This window comes from Oncorhynchus mykiss, chromosome 23 (genome assembly GCF_057628025.1).
Source record: "Oncorhynchus mykiss isolate SJ-2025 chromosome 23, ASM5762802v1, whole genome shotgun sequence".
NCBI classification, from domain to species: domain Eukaryota; kingdom Metazoa; phylum Chordata; class Actinopteri; order Salmoniformes; family Salmonidae; genus Oncorhynchus; species Oncorhynchus mykiss.
In genome coordinates this window covers 26,149,201-26,165,633 of record NC_143044.1, presented here as the reverse complement: position 1 = coordinate 26,165,633, position 16,433 = coordinate 26,149,201, and the positions used below count along the sequence as shown (strand labels likewise).

The window sequence follows — 16,433 nt, the reverse complement described above, 5'->3', positions numbered from 1 at the left end:
GGTAATGCAACCGGTCAGGATGCTCTCAATTGTGCAGCTGTATAACTTTTTGAAAATCTGCCAAATCTTTTCAGTCTCCTGAGGGGGAAAAGGTTTTGTCGTGCCCTCTTCACGACTGTCTTGGTGTGTTTGGACCATGGTAGTTCGTCAGTGATGTGAACACTTGAAACTCTCAACTCTCCACTACGGCCCTGTCAATGGGGGGCCTGTTTGGCCTGCCTTTTCCTGTAGTCCACGATCAGCTCCTTTGTCTTGCTCACATTGAGGGAGAGGTTGTTGTCCTGGCACCACACTGCCAGTTCTCTGACCTCCTTCCTATAGGCTGTCTCATCGTTGTTGGTGATCAGGCCTACCACTGTTGTGTCGTCAGTAAACTTAATGATGGTGTTGGAGTTGTGTTAGGCCAAGCAGTCGTGGTTGAACAGGGGGTACAGGAGGGGAGTAAGTACACACCCTTGAGGGGCCCCAGTGTTGAGGATCAGTGGGGCAGACGGGTGGTTGCCTACCCTTACCACCTGGGGCTGGCCCGTCAGGAAGTCCAGGAACCAGTTGCAGGGGGAGGTGTTTAGTCCCAGGGTCCTTAGCTTAATGGTGAGCTTCTTGGGCACTATGGTGTTGAACGCTGAGCTGTAGTCAATGAAAAGCATTCTTACATAGGTGTTCCTTTTGTCCAGATGGGAAAGGGCATTGTGTAGTGCGATTGAGATTGCTTCATCTGTGGATCTGTTGGGGCGGAATGCGAATTGAAGTGGGTCTAGTGTATCCGGGAGGATGCTGTTGATGTGAGCCATGACCAGCCTTTCAAAGCATTTCATGGCTACCGACATGAATGCTACGGGGCGGTAATCATTTAGGTAGGTTACCTTCGCTTCCTTGTGCACACAGACTATGGTGGTCTGCTTGAAACATGTAGGTATTATAGACTCGGTCAGGTACAGGTTGAAAATGTCAGTGAAGACACTTGCCAGTTGGTCCGCGCATGCTTTGAGTACATGTCCTGGTAATCCGTCTGGCCCCGCGGATTTGTGAATGTTGACCTGTTTAACTTCTCTAGGGTAGGGGGCAGCATTCGGAATTTTGGATGAAAAGCGTGCCCAAATTAAACTGCCTGCTACTCAGGCCCAGAAGATAGGATGTGCATGGTAGATTTGGATAGAAAACACTCTAAAGTTTCCAAAACTGTTAAAATAGTGTCTGTGGGTATAACAGAACTGATTTGGCAGGCTAAAACCTGAGAAAAATCCATCCAGGAAGTAGGATTTTTTTGGTTTTGTATTCAATGCCATTACAGTATCCATTGACTTAGGACACAAATTGCAGTTCCTATGCCTCCCACTAGATGTCAACAGTCTTTAGAAATTGTTTCAGGCTTGTATTTTGAAAAATGAGGGAGTAAGAGCAGTCTGAATGAGTGGACCCTGCAGTGTCACAGAGCTTTTTCATGCGCACGACCGAGAGAGTGCCTTTCTTGTTTACCTTTTATATTGACGACGTTATTGTCCGGTTGAAATATTATTGATTATTTAGGCTAAAAACATCCGGAGGATTGAATATAAACATTGTTTGACATGTTTCTATGAACTTTTACGGATACAGTTTTGATTTTTTGTCTGCCTGTTGTGACTGCATTTGAGCCTGTGGATTACTGAAGAAAACGTGTGGAAAAAACAGATTTTTGGATATAAAGAGACTTTATCGAACAAAACAAACATTTATTGAGTAAATTAATATCTTCTGAGTGCAACCATATGAAGATTATCAAAGGTATGTGATTAATTTTATCTCTATATCTGACTTGTGTAACTCTTCTACTTGGTTGGTTACTGTTTGTAATGATTTGTCTGCTGGGTGATGTTCTCAAATAATCATAAGATATGCTTTCGCCGTGAAGCCTTTTTTAAATCTGACATGGTGGTTGGATTCACAAGAAGTTAATCTTTAAACCTATGTAAAATACTTGTATGTTTTCTGAATTTTGAAATTAGTATTTCTGTATTTGAATATGGCACTCTGCAATTTCACTGGCTGTTGTCGAGGTGCGACGCTAGCATGCTTCAGTGTTGCTTGCCTCGAAGTGAGCGTGAAAGGCAATTAGCTCGTCTGGTAGCTCGCGTCACAGGACAGCTCTCATCTGGGTTTCCCTTTTTTGTCTGTAATAGATTTCAAGCCCTGACCCAACTGACGAGCGTCAGAGCTGGTGTAGTAGGATTCAATCTTAATCCTGTATTGGCTCTTTGCTTGTTTGATGGTGTTGCGGGATTTCTTATAAGAGTCCGGATTAGTGTCCCACTCCTTGAAATCGGCAGCTCTAGCCTTTAGTTTGATGCGGATGTTGCCTGTAATACATTGCTTCTGGTTGGGATATGCACGTACGGTCACTGTGGGGACAACATCATCGATGCACTTATTGATGAAGCCGATGACCGGTGGTATACTCCTCAATGCCATTCGATGAATCCCAGATCATATTCCAGTCTGTGCTAGCTTTGCACACTCTTGCCATTTTCTCAACCAGCTTCATGACGTAGTCACTTGGAATGCATTTCAATTAACAGGTGTGCCTTGTTAATGAGTTGGACCGCAGAGTGAAAGAAAAGCAGCCAACAAGTGCTCAGCATATGTGGGAACTTCAAGACTGTTGGAAAAGCATTCCAGGTGAAGCTGGTTGAGAGAATGCCAAGAGTGTGCAAAGTTGTCAAGGTAAATGGTGGCTACTTTGAAGAATCTAAAATATTAAATATATTTTTATTTGTTTAAATTTTTTTTGGCTGCTACATGATTCCATATGTGTTATTTCATAGTTTTGATGTCTTCATTATTATTCTATATTGTAGAACATTTTTAATATTAAGAAAATTAGTGAATGAGTAGGTGTGTCCAAACCTTTGACTGGTACTGTTAATGTTTTGTGTGGATGAAAATTATATTTAACTATTCATAGATCTGATTTATTTTGGTTCAACGTATGATGCTACTTTTATGTGGAAGTGGGGTTTGTGGGTGCGCTCGTCTCTATGCTTGTCGGGGCGGCCGGCTGGGCGGGGTCTTTCTCATCCTTGGAAAATCCCTTTGGACCCAGGGGGCAGGGGCCTCAGCCGACCAACGGCTCGAGGCGGATGGGGTCGAGCGCACCTATGGTCAACAGTAGTCGATTGTACGAGTCTATTCTGTTTGGATTTTTATATTGATTGGGTGTCTGTCCGCTCTCAGGATAAAGGTTCCAAAGACCCCTCTTTTTTTTTTTTTTACTCCTCATGAAAGGTTCAATTTATTAGGACTATGTTTTTTTATGTTGGAGCTGAGAGCTCAGAGGGATAAAATTACTTGAGCGGTTGGACGACAATCATAATTTGGCCCGAATAATTAAGGTTGATAGATTAATGAGCCACTATAGACTCGCCCTGACTTTGACTGGGATTCAAATATTGAGAGGTTGTTCTGTTTGACTTTGCTGTCTATAATAGGAAGCAGAATGGGATTTGTTCTGGCATTCGATTAAGAAGCCAGCTGTCATGAACAAATCCCTCTTCTTTCTTAAGTCTACTGTGTTCTTATTAAACTAGGAGCTTGTTTAATTAATGGTTTGTAATCATGAATTTTATTTTCTCCTTCCCAGCGCACTATTACTATTATTATGACTTTATCATTAGTATTATTAGGTTATAATAATTAATTCAATATGAATTATCTATCAGCTAATGGCTTTTCTGACTGAATGCAACATTGAATGCAGTTTTAATTGCATTTATATCTACTTCCATTTGGGTAAAGGCCTCATTGGAAGGTAGACGGTACCAGGGTAGCTAATGGTAAAATCTTAACATTTATTTGGACCAATGATGAAGATGCTCATAGGAGACGATGACCTAGACCACGTTATATTTATTTTCAGAAGCAGAAGTGTTTATATTTTGTTATGTAATGTTGGATGTATAAGGTTGGTTTTTCTTTATCTTAATGTTGCCAAATATGTTAAAAAATGATCAGACAGGTTTTATTGCTCTTTCATTGCTTGTTGCGGATTCTGTAACAACAGCAAACCCCCATGATTTTAAAGATACCTACTATTATTTTGAAAGGAATTCATTCGCCTAAAAAAAGTACTGACTGACTTGGAACATGAGAAATGAAAGCGAGACTGTATAGGCAAAGTCTTTTACTCATCCTATAAGAGAAAAACAGAGGGGCTGTCATTCTTATTATGAAAGAACATTATATCCAGGCAATATCACAATCGGACTTGATTGGGAGTCCCCATAGGGCGGCGCACAATTGGCCCAGTGTCGTCCGGGTTTGGCTGGGGTAGGCTGTCATTGTAAATAGGAATTTATTCTTTACTGACTTGCCTAGTTAAATAAAATTAAAAAATAATAATATCTCTATATGCAATGAAATGTTGCTATTAATTTCTTACCCAGAAACCTTTATTCCCATTCTTATTGACTTAATTAAGAGGTTTAGCTCCTTTTTCTGATACAAAATGTATTTTTATAAATCAGAAGCTATGCCCCTAGGGAGCTTGAGTGACAACACTTTGAATGAGTTTCCGTTCAAATTGACAATTTTTCTTGTTGAATAAACTTCACAATCTGTCTAATAGCAGCTAACCTGTCTAATAGCAGCTTTGCACCTGTACTTAGGGTTAATGAAGACGTAGATAGGTGGATGGACCTGCCATCATAATGGATGGGTAGAATTCATCTGATTTCAAATGAAGGTTTTCACCAGACTTTTGTTTCTCCAGACGATGCCATTATATATAACAAAATATATATATTTTAATGAACTCAATAAATACCTCTCAGATTTTATATGGCACAACACAGAAAAATACCACAAATTAGTAGTGCAGCTGCAGTATAATTTAGGAGGCCTGGCACTACCTAATTTTCTATTTTATAACTGGGCATGTCGTGCTCGCATAACTGCAGAATGGCTCAGGATGAACATTGCTCTAATTGGGTCAGTAATGACTCCTGTTTCACATCTCCATACTCATTAATCAGTGTTATGACTGGTGATAGAAACTCAGTCAGCACAGAAGTGAAACATAACCCGATTCTTAACAGCACCTTTAAGATCTGGAGAGAGATTTGCAAACACCTTGGGAGAAAGGATTACTTTTCTGTTCTGACTCCCCTTATAAATAACAAGGTAATTCCTCCTGGTATCTCTGATAGCATTTTCCACCTCTGGTACCAGAAAGGTCGAGATGCAGTGTAAGATTATGCAAAGGGTTCATAGGACTCCCATTAAATGTAATAAATTGAAAGCAGAATTCTCTGATACCAGTTGTAAGTGTAAGAAGGAAAATGCGCTCATGGCCATCTGTTTTGAATTTAAAGATGTTCTGAGAAAATGTCAAAACAAAGCTGGAGGGCATGTTCATATAAGAATGGACCAATGGCTATTCTTACCACAGCCACACATTTTGTGACATTCAAATTATGAATTGTATGTAACGAAAATGTTAATGAAATGAGTGAGAAAAAAATATTAAAGCAATGAAAAATGAAGAGCAGAGAACTGAAAGGGAATGTGTAATTCTTATTGTTTTTGTATGTTTTTTTATTTGTTTTGGTGTTTGTTGGTTATGATCTGTTTCATTTTGTAATTTAAATATATCTACATATGTAAATATTTGTTTGATGTTGGCCTGACACAAGTAACATTAAATAATAATAATAATAATTACAACAACAACAAAATTATATATACAGTTGAAGTCTGACATTTACATACACCTTAGCCAAACACATTTAAACTCAGTTTTTCACAATTTCTGACATTTAAACCTAGTAAAATTCCCTGTCTTAGGTCAGTTAGGATCACCACTTTATTTTAAGAATGTGAAATGTCCGAATAATAGTAGAGAGAATGATTTATTTCAGCTTTTATTTCTTTCATCGCATTCCCAGTGAGTCAGAAGTTTACATACTGTACACTCAATTAGTATTTGGTAGCATTGCCTTTAAATTGTTTAACTTGGGTCAAATGTTTCGTGTAGCCTTCCACAAGCTTCCCACAATAAGTTGGGGGAATTTTGGCCCATTCCTCCTGACAGAGCTGGTGTAACTGAGTCAGGTTTGTAGGCCTCCTTGCTTGCACACGCTTTTTCAGTTCTGCCCACACATTTTCTATGGGATTGAAGTCAGGGCTTTGTGATGACCACTCCAATACCTTGACTTTGTTGTCCTTAGGCCATTTTGCCACAACTTTGGAAGTATGCTTGGGGTTGTTGTCCATTTGGAAGACACATTTGTGACCAAGCTTTAACTTCCTGACTGATGTCTTGAGATGTTGCTTCAATATATCCACATAATTTTCCTACCTCATGATGCCATCTATTTTGTGAAGTGCACCAGTCCCTCCTGCAGCAAAGCACCCCCACAACATGATGCTGCCACCCCCATGCTTCACGGTTGGGATGGTGTTCTTCGACTTGCAAGCCTCCCCCTTTTCCTACGAACATAACAATGGTCTTTATGGCCAAACATTCAAAAAAAAAATCATCAGACCAGAGGACATTTCTCCAAAAAGTGGGATCATTGTCCCCATGTGCAGTTGCAAACCGTGGTCTGGCTTTTTTACGGCTGTTTTGGAGCAGTGGCTTCTTCCTTGCTGAGCTGCCTTTCAGGTTATGTTGATATAAGATTAGTTTTACTGTGGATAATTCCTCCAGCATCTTCACAAGGTCCTTTGCTGTTTTTCTGGGATTGATTTGCACTTTTCGCACCAAAGTACGTTCATCTCTAGGAGACAGAACGTGTCTGCGTGGTCCCATGTTGTTTATACTTGCATACTATTGTTTGTACAGATGAACGTGGTACCTTCAGGCGTTTGGAATTTGCTCCCAAGGATGAACCAGACTTGTGGAGGTCTCAAATGTTTTTTTTTAGGTCTTGGCTGATTTCTTTTGATTTTCCTATGATGTCAAGCAAATAAATACATCCACAGGTACACCTCAAATTGACTCAAATTATGTCAATATGTCTATCAGAAGCTTCTAAAGCCATGACATCATTTTCTGGAATTTTTCAAGCTGTGTAAAGGCACAGTCAACTTAGTGTATGTAAACTTCTGACCCACTGGAATTGTGATACAGTGTATTATAAGTGAAATAGTCTCTGTAAACAATTGTTGGAAAAATTACTTGTGTCATTCACAAAGTAGACCAACTTGCCAAAACTATAGTTTGTTAACAAGAAATTTGTGGAGTGGTTGAAAAATGAGTTTTAATGACTCCAGCCTAAGTGTATGTAAACTTACGACTTCAAATGCATATATTTATAAAAGAATACCTCATGATATGCTATAGACCATACTATTTACCAAGAGTTTATCTGTATTATTATTTTCCTTCATACTCTCTTCTGCCTTAGTGAAGCAAAATGCTAGGATTACCCTGACTGGTCTCTGCCTGGGGCCTCCAAATCACTAAGTCCACCCCTAAACTCAGGCATTGTCTCTGCAACACACATTGTCCCCACTCTTAATGACAGGTATGTGTGTGTGTGTGTGTGTGTGTGTGTGTGTGTGTGTGTGTGTGTGTGTGTGTGTGTGTGTGTGTGTGTGTGTGTGTGTGTGTGTGTGTGTGTGTGTGAGAGAGAGAGAGAATGGCATTGTCTTTCACAATTCTGCTTACAGAAGATCTCACACGATTCCAGGGGAGAGAATACAATAGGCTCGTAATACTGTCATCCAGAAGTAATGTAATATGGAACCTTTCCTTTGTGTCTGATGAATCTCAATGTTAGTCACTGGGAAGTAAAAAAAACCTGAAGAAAGATAGGATTTCAAACCTAGTATAAGAAATGAAACACAGAAACTTGCCAGTTAGGCTGGGCTGAAGCCGAAAAAGAAAGTAAATTCACATGGGCATCACAAGACCTAACTTCGCACATGCTCTACCAAGGTTTTCCAGCAACGTAGTGTAATACATATAAAACGTATAAGCACAGGAGGTTGGTGGCACCTTAATTGGGGAGCAAAGGCAGGTGATAATGGCTGGAGTGGAGTAAATGTAGAGTAAATGTAATTTCCATGTGTCTCATGCCATTCCATTTGCTCCGTTCCAACCATTAGTATGAGCCGTCCTCCCCTCAGCAACCTCTACTGCATATAAGGGTGGTTTTCCGTACACAGACTTAGCCTATTTCTAAACTAACAAACAGTAGAGATTGTACCTTGGAAGTGCTTCTTAGTCCTGGGAAATCGGCCCATAGAGAGTCACTTGTTATTGATAAGTCGCTAGATAAGTAGCTACACAGTACACTCTTTGTAAAAAAAAAAGTGATTATTAAGAACCTAAAAGGAAAATCCTTTTTGGTTCCTTTTCCACATATGGTTCTACAGTGCCTTGCAAAAGTTTTCACCCCCCTTGGTGTTTTTCCAATTCTGTTGCATTACAACCTGTAATTTAAATAGATTTTTATTTGGATTTATGTAATGGACATACACAAAATAGTCCAAATTGGTGAAGTGAAATGAAAAAAAGTATTGTTTCAAAAGATTCTTGTCACGCCCTGGTCGAAGTATTTTGTGTGTATCTTCATTTATTTGGTCAGGCCAGGGTGTGGCATGGGTTTTTGTATGTGGTGTGTTTTGTCCTGGGGTTTTGTTAGGTGTTGGGATTGTAGCTTAGTGGGGTGTTCTAGTGAAGTCTATGGCTGTCTGAAGTGGTTCTCAATCAGAGGCAGGTGTTTATCGTTGTCTCTGATTGGGAACCATATTTAGGCAGCCATATTCTTTGAGTGTTTCGTGGGTGATTGTTCCTGTCCTCTGTGTTAGTTTGTGTTTTTCGGTTTTCGTTACGGTTATTGGTTTTGTACAGTTCATGTTTCATCATTGTTAAATAAACAGGGATCGCAATAGCCACGCTGCATTTTGGTCCGACTCTCCTTCTACCGAAGAAAGCCGTTACAGAATCACCCACCACAACAGCACCAAGCGGCGTGGTAACGGGCAACAGCAGCGAAAGGAGGAAAGGACATGGGAGGACGTTATGGACAGCAAGAGTATGGACTATACTACTTGGGAGGAGATAGACAGGTGGGCGGTCGACCCAGAGAGAGTGCCAGAGCCCGCCTGGGATTCGTTGGAGCAGTGCGTGGAAGGTTATCGGAGAATGGACTTTGCGAAGCAAGCACGGCGGCGTGGAAGGAAGCCCGAGAGTCAGCCCCAAAAATGTATTGGGGGGGGGGGGGGCTCAGGGAGAGTGTGGCAGAGTCAGGGTTCAGACCTGAGCCAACTCCCCCTGTTTACCGTGAGGAGCCAAGGAGGAGACCAGAACCAGAGCCGGTGTTGGAGGTGAGCGAAGCAGAGACTGTGAAGGAGTTAATGGGGAAATTGGAGGAGAGAGTTATGAGGGAGTTGCTGTGTTGGTGCTTTAGGTACGATATTCGCCCGACGGAGCATGTCGGGGATTTGATGGCACCTGGGTCAGTGCTCCATACTCGTCCTGAGGTGCGTGTTAGTCGGCTGGTGAAGATTGTGCCAGCCTCACGCACCAGGCCTCCTGTGCACCTCCCTAGCCTTGCACGTCCTGTGCCAGCCCTGCTCTCAAGCTCTCCAGTACGCCTTCACGGTCCGGTCCATCCTGTGCCACCTCCACACACCAGTCCTCCGGTGGCAGCTCCCCGCACCATGCTTCCTGTGCGTGTTCTCGGCCCAGTACCACCAGTGCCAGCACCACGCACCAGGCCTTCAGTGCGCCTCGCCTGTTCAGCGCTGCCAGAGCCTTTCTCCTCTCCAGCGCTGTCGGAGTCTCCCGCCTGTTTAGCGCTGTTAGAGCCTTTCTCCTCTCCAGCGCTGCCGGAGTCTTCCGCCTGTTCAGCGCAGTCAGAGCCTTCCTCCTCTCCAGCGCTGTCGGAGTCTCCCGCCTGTTTAGCGCTGCCAGAGCTTTCCTCCTCTCCAGCGCTGCCGGAGTCTCCTGCCTGTTCAGCACAGCCAGAGCTGCCAGTCTGCATGGAGCTGCCAGTCTGCATGGAGCTGCCAGTCTGCATGGAGCTGCCAGTCTGCATGGAGCAGCCAGAGGTGCCAGTCTGCATGGAGCAGCCAGTCTGCATGGAGCAGCCAGTCTGCATGGAGCAGCCAGAGCTGCCAGTCTGCATGGAGCAGCCAGAGCTGCCAGTCTGCATGGAGCAGCCAGAGCTGCCAGTCAGCCAGAATCTTCCAGATCCGCCATTCAGCCAGGATCCGCCAGTTAGCCAGAATCTTCCAGATCCGCCATTCAGCCAGGATCCGCCAGTCAGCCAGGATCCGCCAGTCAGCCATGATCTTCCAGATCCGCCAGTCAGCCAGGATCCGCCAGTCAGACATGATCTTTCAGATCTGCCAGTCAACCAGACTCTTTCAGATCTGCCAGTCAACCAGACTCTTTCAGATCTGCCAGTCAACCAGACTCTTTCAGATCTGCCAGTCAACCAGACTCTTCCAGATCCGCCAGTCAGCCAGGATCTGCCGGATCCAACTACCCGCCTGAGCTGCCCCTCAGTGCCGAGCTGCCCCTCAGTGCCGAGCTGCCCCTCAGTGCCGAGCTGCCCCTCAGTCCAGTGGGATTCTGGGTGAGGACTACTAGGCCATGGTCGGCAGCGAGGGTGGACTATCCTAGGACGCGAGGAGGAGGGACTAAGACATTGATAGAGTGGGGTCCACGTCCCGCGCCGGAGCCGCCACCATGGACAGACGCCCACCCGGACCCTCCCTATTGTTTTGAGGTGCGTCCGGGAGTCCGCCCTGGTCGAAGTATTTTGTGTTTATCTTCATTTATTTGGTCAGGCCACGGTGTGGCATGGGTTTTTGTATGTGATGTGTTTTGTCCTGGGGTTTTGTTAGGTGTTGGGATTGTAGCTTAGTGGGGTGTTCTAGTGAAGTCTATGGCTGTCTGAAGTGGTTCTCAATCAGAGGCAGGTGTTTATCGTTGTCTCTGATTGGGAACCATATTTAGGCAGCCACATTCTTTGAGTGTTTCATGGGTGATTGTTCCTGTCCTCTGTGTTAGTTTGCACCAGTTTAGGCTGTTTCGGTTTTCGTTACGTTTATTGTTTTTGTACAGTTCATGTTTCATCATTGTTAAATAAACATGGATCGCAATAGCCACGCTGCATTTTGGTCCGACTCTCCTTCTACCGAAGAAAGCCGTTACAATTCTAAACAATTAAATACGGAAAAGGGGTGCGTGCATAGGTATTTACCTAAATAAGATCTGGTGCAACCAATTACCTTTAGAAGTCACATAATTAGTTAGATTGCACACAGGTGGGCTTTATTTAAGTGTCACATGATCTGTCACATGACCTCTATATATATACACCTGTTCTGACAGTAACCAGTCTCCAACACCGCTAAGCAAGGGGCACCACCAAGCAAGCGGCATCATGAAGACCAAGGAGCTCTCCAAACAGGTCAGGGACAAAGTTGTGGAGAAGTACAGATCAGGGTTGGGTTATAAAAAAACATATCAGAAACTTTGAACATCCCACGGAGCACCATTAAATCCATTACTAAAAAATGGAATGAACAAACCTGCCAAGAGAGGGCTGCCTACCAAACCTCACGGACCAGGCAAGGAGGGCATTAATCAGAGAAGCAACAAAGAGACCAAAGATAATTCAATCGCCGCTGTGGAGCTCCTTCAGTGTTATCTGTCCATAGGACCGCATTAAGTCATACACTCCACAGAGCTGGGCTTTATGGAAGAGTGGCCAGAAAAAAATAAGCAAACACGTACGGTGTTTTCCAAAAGGAATAGTTATACACGCTCAAGTTTTCAGTTGTTTTGTATCATTTCTTGTTTGTTTCACAATAAAAAGTATTTTGCATCTTCAAAGTGGTAGGCATGTTGTGTACCTCAAATGATACCAACCCCCAAAAATATATTTTAATTCCAGGTTGTAAGGCAACAAAATAGGAAAAATGCAAAGGGGGGTGAATACTTTTCCAAGCAACTGTACATTAAAACCAAAAGGATTATACCAGGTAAAAATCTTCTTTTATGGGACAGCCCAGAACCTTTTTTTTTATGAGTGTACAGTTATTGTTGATAATTAAGTGTGTGAGTACCTTCACGGGGTGAAGAAATCAGACATTTCTTGTCCACAAGTCTTCTCTTTCCATGAATCAGGATAGGAATGTTGATCTAGCAACAGATTCCCCCTGTCCATGTGATGTTATTAGTTGTGAACAAAAGGCTAAACTGATCCTGAAAGAATTACCACCCTGGGGGAACCTTTCCAGTTCAAAAAGGTTCCTTGAGGAACCCCTCTGAAAACGGTCTTTGATGAGTCCCTCTTGTCAAGGTATTATTTTTACCTTTTTAATAATATCTTGTAGAGGTGGCAGCCTATCAGAAGATTGGAGGTGTGGCTTTCATATATGTATTTTTGGCCACCCGTTAGAGTAAATGTAATTTCTGTTCATCATGTTTAAGTTTGTACACTGCAAATTAAAACTTTCCTTAAATATGTACGCATATTACATATTCCAATATAATATTAATAATACTAACATTACTGATTACATATAGTAATAAAGTGGTAACTATTCCAACTTAGTTTGTTTTGCACAGGCTTTTGAGGAACTCAGTGTTCAACCTTAACATGTGATGACAATACAACAGAGCAGATGAACCGGAATGACATTTACTCCACGGGTGGCCTAAAAATATACATCTGAAAGCCACTTTCATTTTGAATTTGAATGTTCTGGCATGTCTGCCTACAGGCCATTTGTTGGGATAGTTGTCTGTCTGAAAAGGACCCTCCCCGGGAACATTTTGTTTTTCCCTTTTAGAATTGACCAAGATAGTCTAGGTGGGATCATGATCCTGGGCACTGCGGTTACTAAGCCCAGCCTTCACACTCTTTATCATTGAGTCTGTGCCTCTGGAAAGATTTTTTTTTTTTAGGACTATCATTTTCTCCACCAGGCTAGATGGATGTCATATGGTACAATCTGTTTGTCTCCCCTCTTTCCGTAGGCCTAGGCTATTGGTTACACTCAAGACAAGATTGTTTATAATTATCTAAGTTTGTCTGTGTCATTTTGTTAATTTTTGTGGTATTAAAAAATATTCTACATGTCTCCATGTAATGTGTTTAGAAAAGGAAAAAAAATTCTAGACCTCCTAAAATAATTTACCCCTGGGGCTGAGCCCCGAATGTGCCTCTATTCAGAATGGTCTTTTTAACTTTGTGAGTTCGATGAACTTTTAAGTCGTGAGTTAAATTAACATATTAGGCTGCAGTGACTAGGACTACTATTACCGAATGTAGGCTAGAGAGCCTGCGGGTCCCGACAGATCATTGCGGCGTGGCCGCATGTTTCATGCTGCGGGTGGAGCAGGTCGCTCACACAGACAACTATTTTTGTCCAGCTGATTTGTATGCTGTAGCCTAGGCCAACCAATTGTATTAACCTTTCTAGGGCAGACGGAACCCCTCGACAACATTCCACTGAAAAGTCAGCGCGCGAAATTCAAAAATATTTTTTTCAAATTGCTGGGACCATGGCTGGCAAGCGAGCTGCTTCACATATGCCTAAAATAGCATAGTGCATACCTGTAGCCTAGACCTCCTTATGACATTAGGAATATTATTTTATTGTTCCTCTGCAAATGCGATGATAGATGCATGCAAGTTTATTATAAAGGTGAACTTTGACTCCCACCAACCATAACCATAGAAATAGAATTCCAAACATTGTGCAGTAAAAAAATCTTAACTTTAATAAAATAAATATTGCGTAACACATAATGCATTCAGGACAAGAAGTTAATTACAAAGTGGCTTCAATATGGGTTATATACATAATAAGTGCTACTTGAAGTCACTATCCATTTCTGAGACGGCAAGGCATTTTGGGACCCTGCTTGGGCTAACTGCTATAGACACTCAGACAAAGCAACAACAAAAAATCATGAAAAATGTCATGTGAAAATGTCATTGGATGCATTTGCACCATCATTTTGTCGATTTTGTTGGTGTTGGTACGGCCCATTATTTGATGGTTTAAGAAAGTTACATTTTGGTTCTGGATCTCAGGCTATTCCTTTTTCTTCCTCTTCATCCTCAAACACCTCCTCCTCAGTGGTGGCGTCCTGGTACTGCTGGTACTCAGACACCAGGTCATTCATGTTGCTCTCGGCCTCGGTGAACTCCATCTCGTCCATTCCCTCTCCCGTGTACCAGTGCAGGAAGGCCTTGCGACGGAACATAGCGGTGAACTGCTCAGAGAGACGCTTGAACAGCTCCTGGATGGCTGTATTGTTACCTATGAAGGTGGCGGACAGCTTGAGTCCAGGGGGTGGGATATTACAGACCGCTGTCTTAATGTTGTTGGGGATCCAGTCCACAAAGTAGCTGCTGTTCTTGTTCTGAATGGCCAGCATCTGCTCGTCCACCTCCCTCATAGACATGTGACCCCGGAACACCATCGCCGCAGTGAGGTAGCGCCCGTTACGCGGGTCGCAGGCTGCCATCATGTTCTTGGCGTCGAACGCCTGCTGGGTGAGTTCAGGCACGGTGAGAGCACGGTACTGCAGGCCCCCCCTGTTAGTGAGCGGGGCGAAGCCCAGTATGAAGAAGTGCAGGCGGGGGAAGGGTACCATGTTGACGGCCAGCTTGCGGAGGTCGGCGTTGAGCTGGCCTGGGAAGCGAAGGCATGTGGTCACCCCGCTCATGGTGACCGACACCAAGTGGTTGAGGTCTCCGTAGGTGGGTGTGGGGAGCTTGAGCTTGCGGAAGCAGATGTCGTAGATCGCCTCATTGTCGATGCAGAAAGTTTTGTCTGTGTTCTCTAGAAGCTGGTGAACAGAGAGGGTGGCGTTGTAGGGCTCCACCACCGTGTCCGATACCTTAGGGGAGGGGACCACGCTGAAGGTGGCCATCATACGGTCGGGGTACTCCTCCTGGATCTTGTTGATGAGTAGGGTCCCCATACCAGAGCCTGTGCCCCCGCCCAGGGAGTGGGTAAGCTGGAAGCCCTGGAGACAGTCACAGTTATCTGCCTCCTTCCTCACCACGTCCATCACTGCTTCCACTAGCTCTGCTCCCTCTGTGTAGTGGCCCTTAGCCCAGTTGTTACCAGCTCCACTCTGACCTAGAGCATGGGGGGAGATAAGGTAGTTTGTTATAAGGATAACTTAAGCTGGTTTATGGATGATTTAGGCAGCTATTAATGTACACAGTGAGCAAAATTGGTTTGGTGACATCATCACAAAGCAGAGACCCCCACTGACCGAAGATGAAATTGTCCGGTTTAAAGAGGTGTCCTATGTGTCCGCAGCGCACACTGTCCATTGTTCCTGGCTCCAGGTCCACTAGGATGGCCCTGGGGACATACTTGGAGACTGGGGCGAGACAATCACACAGAGACACATGATTAAGGGAATGGACTGGATAAATGCGCACATTGCTGCATGTAGTTCCCTAATACATTTGAGAGCGCAATGAGAATTACTTTGATCACTGTTACTGCACTAAAACATTTTATTAATACACTAATGTAAATACACAAAGGATGTTTACAGAGATTGACATAGAATGTTGACTCCTGTATTAAAGACACAGAGAGACTCACACGAGGATTCGGTGAAGTAGACACTGATCTTGTCCAGCTGAAGGTCTGAGTCGCCCACATAGTCCCCAGTGCAGTTGATTCCATGCTCCTCACTAATCACCTCCCAGAACTAGACAGAGAGCACAGTCAAATCTAACCAAACACCTCTGAAAAAGTAAATGATATTGATGATAGAAAGAAGGAGAACAAGACAGTGATAGAGAGAGAGAGAGCGGGGGACTGAGTACTGAATTTTTATCTCTTTATATTATACATCACCTTTGCGCCGATCTGGTTGCCACACTGGCCAGCCTGAATGTAAACGATTTCTCGCATCCTTTCCTTTGTGCAATGTGTATTTATCCTCTTGCAGATGTCAGAGAGCCCTGATCCCAGTCTCACACCAAGGTAAAGTGTTTGGGATGTGTTCAATGGACTGTTGACCGGACAATTTATCTTGCACTTCTATTGGACGCCTGTGGGTTTGGCGTGTAGGACTGAGTGGGGTTGCATCCTGGAGCACGGCACAGACTTTAAAATCTATTGGTCTGCATTGTACTCACACAGAGCCTAGTGAGGGATTAGTAGTTAGCACCTGCAGAAGTATCGAACCAGAACCACTGCTAGCCACCCCTCAACTGAACATTGTATACATAGTTCTCGTAGTCCTCTGTGACCCCTCGCAGTGTTAGCGACAGCTGCTAAATTCTGTGTTTGATTCTCAGTGTGAGTAAGCCTCCAACGCTAATTAGCCACACAGTATGGGTTAGCCCGCTAACTTCCTGTACTGCGAGAAATACAGCTGGATAAATTAGGGCTTTAGCAGGGGCCACCCTTTTCCCTATTTGGTGATCTACATGGGTCCTGGTCAAAAG

General features: G+C 43.6%; 2 protein-coding genes across 2 annotated transcripts in view; one reads left to right on the top strand and one right to left on the bottom strand.

Annotated features, from left to right (window-relative positions):
• Positions 1-16,433, top strand: part of LOC110503108 (semaphorin-4G) — a 59,238-nt gene that overhangs the window by 18,588 nt on the left and 24,217 nt on the right. The gene's annotated exons all lie outside the window — the stretch shown is intronic.
• On the bottom strand, positions 13,959-16,001 carry LOC110502655 (tubulin beta-4 chain-like). Its single transcript, XM_021580863.3, has 4 exons — positions 15,838-16,001; positions 15,580-15,688; positions 15,239-15,349; positions 13,959-15,099 (listed from the first exon to the last, which is right to left on the bottom strand). The coding sequence occupies exons 1-4, from the start codon at positions 15,892-15,894 to the stop codon at positions 14,039-14,041; spliced, it is 1,338 nt and encodes a 445-aa protein (XP_021436538.2). The 5' UTR covers positions 15,895-16,001; the 3' UTR covers positions 13,959-14,038.